Source organism: Trachymyrmex cornetzi, unplaced genomic scaffold (assembly GCF_001594075.2).
Source record: "Trachymyrmex cornetzi isolate Tcor2-1 unplaced genomic scaffold, Tcor1.1 scaffold248, whole genome shotgun sequence".
In the NCBI taxonomy this organism is placed as follows: domain Eukaryota; kingdom Metazoa; phylum Arthropoda; class Insecta; order Hymenoptera; family Formicidae; genus Trachymyrmex; species Trachymyrmex cornetzi.
Genome location: NW_017297144.1, coordinates 597,140 through 608,280, shown reverse-complemented (window position 1 = coordinate 608,280; position 11,141 = coordinate 597,140). Strand labels below are relative to the sequence as shown.

Sequence of the window (11,141 nt, the reverse complement as noted above, 5' to 3'; positions counted from 1 at the left end):
TGTCAAGCCCGTATTCTGTACAAGTCTAAACAATTGTCGGTATTCTTATGTATCTTGCGCAGATATTTTGTATAGTAAAAAAACTACGCAAGACACATAATGACATCGATATATAACTATCGGTAAACATGTATAGGATAGCACCCCCAGGAATAAGCATAAGGCCGTTTGCTTACAAATTGATGGCCCACAGAATCGTTTGCTCACAGCTCGATTATCTATGTGCGCTATTGTACACAAAATTGTAAAATTAAGAGAAAAACTTTGCAGTACACACGACACTGTTGCGCACAAACTGCATTGCACACATAACATTATTGCCTACGGATCGATCGTCTACGAGCACTTTTGCGCACAAATAAAAATTTCAGAAACGAAGTCACATTTGCTTACATGTATTATTGCCTATATACAGCTCGATTGCCTACCTGTAGGATTATTGCCTACAACTCGATTGTCTACAAGTACCATTCTCTGCTTTAAAATTACAAATTCTATTTTAAAACACAAATTTTCTGCTTTAAAATACAAATTTTCTTCTATAAAAATAAATATTATTTTATATTTACGTAAATTAACCTTAAATTTGTGTGAAAAAGTGTTTGTAGACGATCGATCTGTAGACAATAATGTTATGAGTGCAATGTAGTTTATGCACAATAGTGTCGTGTGTACTGTAAAAGTTTTTCTCTCAATCTTACATTTTTGTGTGCAATAGTGCATGTAGACAATCGAGCTGTAATAATTTTTGCGCGAAAACCATTTATCGGCAAAAGTGATGTAGGCAAACGATACTGTAGGCAATCGATCTGAAACTAAACGGAATCCTCCATAGATCTCATTGGAATGGAAAGTCGAACGCCCATAGATATGGAGTCGATCTTGTTTCGCAGCGATGTACATATAATTTTATTTAAACATTTTTGTCATTAAACTTTTTTATCGATGAAAATCCATCCAAGGGCATTCATTTGACGTCATTTAGAGTATTTCTGCCAAAATTCACAATGGACGTTAGACATTTTCAGAAGTTCATTCCACACTTGTAGCATATGTCTCTATAAAAGGGAAGGCCACTTAACTTGTAATTATTTGTAACTCGTGAAGTAACAGCCATGTGTTTCGCATGTATTATAAATAATTACATATTAAGTTGGCTATATCCTTTTAAGACGTTGTACACTATAGCGTCACATCGATAGCAAGGTTGTGCAACACCGGTACTATTCAATACAAGCAATGACTTTTTTATTGTGTTCACAAATGAAGTATGATTAATATATATAATGTATAGTTAATATATATAATGTATTAATATATATAATGTATAGGTGATCAATTATATAAGAAATAAATTATTGATCCTTCCTTTGCCCATCTCGATCCTTCCTCTGCCCATCTCGATCCTTCCTGTGTCCGTCCCAGTCCTTCGCATTGCTAAGCGAAGTACTCAATGCCTTCAAAAGAAGTTTTGTCGTTACAATTTCACCTTGGAATTCATTTTGGAGAAGTATGTCTATAAATTGAAATAAGAAAAATATATTAATAATACAATAAATTTTTGTAATTAAAATATTACTAAAGCTTCTTCATTAAATTATTTATGTAATAATAAAATATTCATGTGCACCTTCTATACATGCATACAAATGTTCGTCCTTCATGAGGGCTTTTCCAGGCGTTACTTTAGATGCTGTATATTCTATAGCGACATTGCGTGTTATAACCATTTTAATCATGGATGTTATAGTTTTAGATAAAGTGGTGGAATAATCTACATAACGGCGGAGATGCTCACACTAGAATGATTAAGTTTATATTAGCGAAATAAATATAATACACAAATAAAAGTATTTCTAAACAAAGTAATTGTGCTTACAAAATTCGATCGAAAATCAGTATCATCGTTGAGACGATCGTTAAAGTTTTTGAAATCTTCTTTGTTATTAAATGGAAGCTTAATATTATATTTTTTTAAAAATATGTTGTCCACATCTGCATTTCTGTTAGACTGTACTTGGTTCAATTGTATTTTGTTCTTTACTACCTTCATGTCTTCCACAAGACTTTCTACTTTGACTGATAGTGAATCTAATTCTGTAACCAAATTCAATTACACGTGCACATACGATTTAAATATTTACACAAAATAATTTTTTTAAAACTTACTAATATTAATTTTTGTAGTTTCTTTCTCGAACATTTCCTGAAGTTTTTTCCAAATTGCACTGTCAGTGCTAAGAACATTCGATCCTATAATTCATACATTATAAATAAATTTATATCAACAAATACAATACTTTTCGACAAACGACTAATAATCGAGTCCATTAGGATGTTCAAATAATCATTTAATTAATATAAAATTTGATTATTATAGGAGAAAAAATTCATATGCATACTCGACTCACAGAGCTTTCATCAGTTCGTTAACATAGAATTCCTAATTACATTCTATCATACAGATACAAAAAATCATCTTTGGGACATGACAATATTTAACAGCATCAGAAAAATCTTGTACAGCCATACAACCTCTTTTCTATGAACTGCTGATTTATTTCACACCATGATGACTATCATTTTTACATATTTTGACTATCACAAATATTGAATTTAATGTTGCCGGTTAACGAGGATTGGTTATGAACTTGATATTTTAACTACTTTATTGAGAACATGGTGTATCAAAAACTATATTCCATCTATTTCCACGGTTTCGACTAAGGTGGCTGTTTGGCAGACGATATGGATCATTATTTACCGTTATTTTATATTTTTATTTTTATCTGTCTGATAGAATGTAATTAAGAATTTTATGTTAACAAACTGATGAAAGCTCTGAGTCGAAATATATGTATATGAATTTTTACTCTTATAGTAATTAAATTTTATATTAATTAAATGATTGTTTGAACAATCTAACGGGCTCGATTATTAGTCGTTTGTGGAAAGGTATTGTTTTCGCTGTGCATTCGAGCGTTATATTTTTATTTTGTTATTAAATTTATGCCAATTTTTTTTTTAAATTGTTTGTATTATATCATACCTTCAGTTGAAACATTGATGCTTTCACATAGAACGGGTATATTGGCGTCTAGTAATATCTCCAAAGGTGTTTGCTCTGAAAAAAAAAAATATCTGAAAAATATGTTTTCAAATATGTTATTATATCATTTAGTTGGAAAAAAGATTGATCCAATCCTTTTCTCATTCCAATAAGTGTTGGATCCATTAGCCTTTTCTTAACAAAGGAAAATATATGTATTATACCATTCCACAAATTTGTCACAGTATAGTTCTCTTTTCTACGGTTTGTTTAATTACATTTTCTTTTGATACATTCAGAGCCGGCTTAAGGTATTTTTAGCCCAGGAACAGATGTTAAAATGGGGCCCCCTTTATTCATAAGAATTGAGCAGTTAGTGCATCTGTATTTATCCTTGTTATTTACACAATGCTAAACAAGGATAAAATGATACATTAATTGCTGCGTAAGCGAATGCACGATGCATCCAAAATGTATGTTTCCAGATTTAAAAAAAAAAACATAGAAATGTGTACTTTTTTTAAGAATATTGTGTGTTTTATTGTACGAAAAAATGCAAAATTAAAAATTTTAATTATTTATTTGCATCTGATTATTTAATTTTATCAATGAAATACAATTTTTAGCTAAGGAGCCCCTTAAAAAGATAGGGCTCGGGACTGAGCTCCCTTAGAGCCCCCCTTCCTCCCTTAATCCAGTCCGCTTAACCCGGTGTGAGCTAGGTGGTAAAGTATCTAAAAGTACCTAAATCTAAAAGTACTTCATAAGACACAATGGATCTCCCACTAAATAAAAATTACAAATAAAATATTCAGAATTAGAAGAAAATTATGTTTATTAAAATTTTAATCAAATTAGTAACAATTTTAAACGTTAAAGAGATAAATGTGTCGGGTGTGATTACAGCGGGTTAATCCTGGATATATTGGATAGTTTTTAGGCAAATTCAATCTTAGCTAAAATGAAACTGTAATTCATAGCGATAATAAATCTATTAATAATTATCAAATGCATAAATTATTATTATCACTATTGCTAATGGTAGTTTGATCACTTAAAATATTTTTATTGATTTCCGAAAAATTTGCATCACAATCAATCCACAATTCTCTTAACCTTTCATTAACATCAGAATTAATGGAAGTCTCGTTATTGCCCAGATAACACTAAATATTCATAGAAAGTTCGATTCGTATTCCCAATATGGCGAATATTCTGGAACAGTAAAAGAATAGTCACAGAATGTGCAAATGTCGATGAAATATTCAGAATATTTTATGAATACTCCTTATATCAATATATTACAAAAATTATGCGAGAGAGCAATTCACATTTTCGCCAACAAAAGGTTGCGACGGAAAATATTCATGAATAAGAATCACCTAGAAAAGAATATAAAGAGCGCAGTCTGCGAAGTGAACCTCAAAGTAAGCTCCAAGGTGAAAACATGAAATTTGTTCTTTATACACATAGTACAATTTTGTTTAAAAAATGATTCAGGGATGACCGGATCTGGAATTTCTGGAAAAATTAAAATTTTGCGGAATATGTATGGAACATTTTCGGAATATTATATGTAACGATATATAAATAGAATTTTTAACCAATATTTGAATGTTTTTACATTCTTTTTATGAATATTGCAAGAATATTCAGAGTTAACTGGGTGTATGTCCTTTCTTGAAAATCTTGAATATTGTCTGAATAAACATCAGTATCAATATCTTCTACATTTGTACTACTACAACTTGGTATATCACATAATGTATCCACTTTATTTAAATAATCATATTAAAATTTTTTTATTTGTCGATATTTTTGCGCTCGAAAATTTGCTTTCAGTTTATTAAATTCCATTGTAAATAAATATTAAGAATACCTCTTTCACCACAAATTTTGATAAAAATACTTTCAATCTATGCATTTTCGCGCAAAAATAGGTTTGGCAAGAAAAAAGAGTAATTATTCAGTTTAGCCCATGCCATCTCTCAAAAATCAACAAAATTAAACTTATTCGTGTTTTTGCATAAAACGGAACACTCTGGCAGAAAAATCCAGCCATTCGTAAAACAAAAGAACACATTACGCAATTTAATAACTTGAATTAAATACTGTATGAAAATTATTACACATATACTGCATTTCACATATTTAGGTAATAATATATGAAAATACGTATACATGAAACAGGTGTACCATCACGTGACAAACAACGTTAAAGAAATTAGTGGAAAAAATGTTCGTATATTTGAATACTGTAAATTGTACATTATTATAAATTTTATTAAAAAATTACATAAAAATTTTTTATTAACGATAACGAATGCATGTTGAAATGTTTTATAATAGAAAAAGATATTATTTAACGTGAGGCATTAAATTAGGATAAATTGCTTATAATATTCGTGAAGCAACGTTTGCGTTTTTATTTTCTTTTGTACAAAAATAACATATTATGTATGCATAAGCAACATGGACCCAGCAAACCAAAACGTAACTGTTACATAACTTACGGAGCAGTTATATAACTTAGAAAGAACAATGATATATTTCATGGAGACGTAAGTGGACATGTAAGTGTCACATAATTTTGCGGATACTTTAAAAATATATATATTTCTTCGTTATGTTATATAATCATAATAATTATTTAAAAATGTAATCTAACACACACGTAACTCAAAACACATAACATAAATACAACTATGATCTTTTAACAATTTAACGAATGTTATACTGTTACATATAAAATATATATACAGATAGGTTGAATTTATACAACTTCCAGCCGTTAAGGATGCATTCTAGAAGATGCTATTAGTATTTTTTGTGTCATTTTTGTGTTCATCCTTATTTTATATCTAATAAACGATATAGATGGAATGACACAAAGCTCTAATAACGTCTTCTCAAACACAACAAATACTGCAGATTGCTCACGATCAGTTAAAAATTGAATGTTACATATGTAACGCATCTTTTTTATGCACATTTTACTATTCATAACGTCAATTTTTATCACTATGGTACTCATTTTGTATATATTTTATATAGTGTAAAAATATGTAAAAAAGACGTTTATATTACGTTACAGTAATATATTAATGATATTCCTGATATAGAAATGATGTGTTCGAAGTTGCTGACATAAAATCGTACCAGTACGCTATATTTACCGTTACAAAATGTTATATGTACCATTCTTGATATTCGTGTAATATTACATCTAAGTTACATGTTGTGATTTGCTGGAAATAGTCCATTATAATGAGAATTACTCCATCATAGTCAGCATCAAATTTAAAACTATTATATAACTATATCTGGACAAAAATAGTGTAATGATAAAATAATTAAATATTCACACTTGTGTACTGTATCAATTATAAAGCAGCTGTTAAAGATAAAAAGCGGTATGACAGTTTAATCCACACATAATGTTATTACTATTATATGTTACTATTATATGCTGTATACATCATTTGCTCTTTGAGTATTAATACGCATTTTCGGTATCAACATCAAAAACGTGTTTAAAACATTCTAATAAATTCCAGAATAAATGAATAAAATGTCATCAAAGAAAGAGTATTTATTTCTATCTCCGAGAAAAGACACGCACGACAAAATGAATGAACACTCAATTAATTACACTGTAACCGAGTCTAATTAAAAGCAGATTAATTCATTTTTCGAGAATAAAGTCTTTATAACAATTTTCATTTTACAGTGACTTTACCTAAGGCTACCTTTAAATATTTTAAATACTTATAAATTTCTAACATCTGATGCATCTTTGTACGTAAAATACATCTTTCTTAATGTACACCTCAAAATTGAGCAATAAATTATTTTATTATTGAACATTTTTAAAAACACTGTCTCTTTATAAAAATAAATGAAACATTACCATAAAAATTTTAATAATACTAATTTTTAATAAATAATAATTTATTAGGATCGTATAATATGTGAATACACAATAAGTAAGAAAGAATGCCTATACCGATCGAGAAGCTGGATCTTGAGTACTTTAAATAATTTTATGTGAATTTATATACCATATTGTAGTCTCTTGAATTGCCGAATTGGTTTTTCGGACTTAAAAATGCAATTGAACTATGCTATAGTAATATCATAAATTAAATTGACAAGCAATTTAATAATTTGATGTTCAATTGCATCATTTTTAGGAGATCTTAATGTACTGAAAATCTGTAAATAAATTTATTACGAAAAATATTACCTCCAGAAGTCGAACCCGGATCTCTAGCATTTCGTGCCAGTATTCTAATGCGGGGTCTACAATAGAAGTCGTAGCGATCGTAGAGTCTTAAGTCGTAAAAAATTAACCGATCACAGTCGAATATGAGAAGAATAAGCGACTATGATTGGTCAATTTTCTATGACTTAAGACCCTACGATCGTTACGACTTCTATTGTAGACTCCACATAAGCCTTTAGACCAAAGGGATCTTAGTAATATTCCTCGTAATAACCAATATGTAGGAACATACATTTTTCACGCAGTATGTATAAACAATAATAAATTAAATAACTTAAATGCTAATTTTTTTACATGTCCAAATAGATTTCAAAAATATTATTCGAAAATAGAAACACTTGATTAGTTGATAATTTCAAAAAAGAATATAATACAATATACAAGAATATATTTGACTATAAATTATTATATATTATATTTTCTTAATATTCGACTAAATTTTTTATTGTGAAAATATGAGATAATAACAAATAAAACGTGTTAAATTTAAATTTCGTATTTAAAAATGAAAACAAGAATTAATTCATTTCTTTTAATGATCAAAATAGCGTTGATCGTGTAGTTGCGCGGTCAGTCGATCAGTGAATCAATCGAGCGGGATGACACTATGGTACACATTATGATGAACCTTCTTCATGTGTCGCTGAAAATTGCATCGTTGGTGGATTCTCTTGTTACAGTAGGGGCACGAGTTTTGCGGCTCCATGTTGCATTCTTCTCGTAGATGACGGTTTAAGGTGCTCTTGTTAACGTAAGATTTAATGCCGCACTTGTGGCAATTATACCGTTTATGAGAAAGCGCGTTCCGCGACCTCCGCTTCTTTCTACCTGTAAACAAAATTCGAATAGTTATTAATGCGTACGACATACATTCAGCATTCGACAAATATCTGCTCGTGATCTTTATGATGCGTTGTTTATGCGGATCGATTGAGACTCATTATCTTACCTTCAGTTGGTTTTATTCAAATGATTGGAATTCAAACGATAATATTTGTGATTGACAATGATTGATAAGTCTTGACAATTCACAGGAAATGATATATTTGACAAACCCAAAAACATTTATATATTGCTTGATGTAAAGGACTCTTGTAATTATCTCTTAAATATAATATCAAAAATTTTTAAAGCGTGTAACTTTCATTTTATTTATTTCAATATGTAGTATTTTAGCATCTTCCAAGTCTTCATGCTCTTGTTGACAAATCGTCTCATTTACAAAAATAATAGTAATGGAATATGAAACCTTCGATTATTTAATTGTGCGCATTAATTTAAAATACGCATATAATATAATTTTATAAACTAACAACTATAATAAACTACAATAAAACACAGTAAACAGGATATACAAGGCCTCGATGAATTTCATTTAACATCCAAATTACAAAAATTAGTCAACTTATCACAGAATTATTTTGATCGCAAAATTGAATTTAGCGAAAAGAGATCTTCCAGCGATGCAATCATCGATCTCATCAAAATTCTTAAATGCTAGCATACCTAATATTGATTATACGACATCTAATTGTGATAACTCTCTACACGTGTACAGTAGGATAAAAGTTCGTAAAATTGGCCAAAGGTCTTGAAATTTGAATAAAATAAATGCGATTTCATATTATAAATAAAATGAAGAATCTCTAACTAAATTATATAAAGGCTTCATTAATTTATTTTGATTTGGCAAATCAATGAAAATAAAAAAGGACACTGAATGTGTTTTATGAGCTATGTATCATACTTTCGATAAATCCAAGAATATTTGTCGAATTTAAAATATTATTAATTTTTGAAGTACTTATGGATGGCTAAATGGAAATAGAAGCATAATAATAACAAAAGTTTTTTTATCAAACAAAGTGTTTTTCACCAAACTTCTAAACTTTTTCCACTTAATTTTTATTTGCACGGCATACGACGACGCAAAATCGACTAATATTATTATACATGTTATTGATGATTATGTCTTCTTCGGTCCTCATATTGTAAATTTTTTGCACATTTTTATTTTCCGTCCCTCCTCACCATTGGTACTGCATTGCTCGAGGCTTTTTGTTACTGTTATGCTTCTATTTCCATTCATAAGTACCTCAAAAATTAATAACATTTTAAATTTGACAATTATTCTTGAATTTGATCAAAATATGGTACATAGCTCACAAAATAAAGTTTTTCAGATTCAGTGTCTTTTTCACTTTCATTGCCTTGCCAAATCGAAATAAATTGCTGAAGTCTTTATATAATTTAGTTAGAGATTTTTCATCTTATTTACAATAGAAAACACACTTGTTTCATTCAAATTTCAAGGTTGACTTTTGACCAGTTTTCAAATTTCTATTCCACTGTGCAGTGATAAGATTATAATATATTCTTATTATGCGATAGCACATCAATGAAATTAATGATTCTTAAATAATATATAGGTTAAATAATATACAGGCATTTTAACTGCCCTACTCTGTATATAAAAACAGTGGCGGACTTATATCTTTGATCAAAGTTAATATTTGTAAAAAATTCTTTCAAAAAAAATTTTTTTTGTAAACATGTATTAATTCTTTTTATAAAATATAATAAAATAAAAAAAATTATTTTTTTCCAAAAAATTAAAAAACAATAAAAAATAATATAAATTTTATTTTAATTAACATAATTTTATTTTAAATATAATTAGCGTATATTTTAAAGACAAAAAATTGAATATTTCAGGTGAAAAAATGAGATATGTATCAATATACTATCGCGTATTTTAGCATTGTTTATCGACAGTGATTCATCACTATGTGCGAGAAAAAAATGCTGGTTATAAACTAATAGATGTAATAATATAATAGAACAAAAACTATAAATTTTGCAAAGTGTTGTTCTCGATTTCGATCAAAGCTGTGAATTAATTAATTCTCCTACGTTTAAAAGCTCTTCGCGAAAAGTATTAGTTATAATTGCATTCTTCATAGTAGCACACATGCACATATTTTTTATTTATTTTCTAATGCATCATATCCAATGTTAATCTTCTCATATCTTCGATGTTCTTTCTTGACAAATCATATTGAATTATCTCTTGAACTCGCATATTTAAGACGTCTCTTGAGTTTTCGCAGCAATTCACAAAAAAAATATCAATTTTTCGCAGTTTTTACCAAATACATATAGCTTTGAATTATGATATAATGGCTCGTTCAGCAGAAAACTTTGTGATTGTTACAAGATTCTTTAATATAACTTTTATATATTTAGATCCAGTGAGGAACTAAGGCAAGATCAATTATATTAAACTAACGATACAACTGCCTGTATAATCTGGCAAATGAGAGTAAACAATTATGCGCCAAATTGACAAAATAATTTACATTTGTTCTTCTTACATGCTACAACAATTTTTTTTCTTCTTCGTACGTTTCGGCTCAATTCAAGCCACCAGCTTCAGCGAATTACATTGATTTCCCTGTGCAAACATACATGTCCGAATAAATGTGTCCAATATATATGTAGTAGGATGAGTCTCTTTCAACTCCACAATTGAAGAGTGTAGTATTCCAATAGTTGTTTATCAATGGACGCTATACAGAATGTACAGCGTCCATAGATAAACAACTATTGGATGCTAAACAACTATTGGATGTTAGCGTAACTTTTTGCTGTACAATCTACCTAAGCTCGAAGGTAATTATTGAAGAGACTCACCCTTTATCATTCTTGCATACAATGTATTCATCCTCAACTAGATTGGTAAATTAATATGATTAAAATATTTATACAATGCGCGGACAATCGTCGTCAAATAATATTACTGTTCTA

At 28.9% G+C, this 11,141-nt stretch overlaps 1 protein-coding gene across 7 annotated transcripts in view; it reads right to left on the bottom strand.

The window, feature by feature from the left end:
- Window positions 1-1,355: 1,355 nt before the first annotated feature.
- The window catches only part of LOC108761337 (longitudinals lacking protein), a 236,588-nt gene continuing 226,802 nt past the window's right edge, over window positions 1,356-11,141 (bottom strand). For all 7 annotated transcript variants that reach the window (XM_018507795.1, XM_018507791.1, XM_018507790.1 and 4 more), the window contains exons 7-11: window positions 3,050-3,124; window positions 2,170-2,253; window positions 1,880-2,097; window positions 1,631-1,799; window positions 1,356-1,516 (exon numbers count right to left, since the gene is read on the bottom strand). In XM_018507795.1, coding sequence (XP_018363297.1) covers window positions 1,356-1,516; window positions 1,631-1,799; window positions 1,880-2,097; window positions 2,170-2,253; window positions 3,050-3,124 — 707 coding nt within the window. The remainder of the gene's footprint in view (window positions 1,517-1,630; window positions 1,800-1,879; window positions 2,098-2,169; window positions 2,254-3,049; window positions 3,125-11,141) is intronic.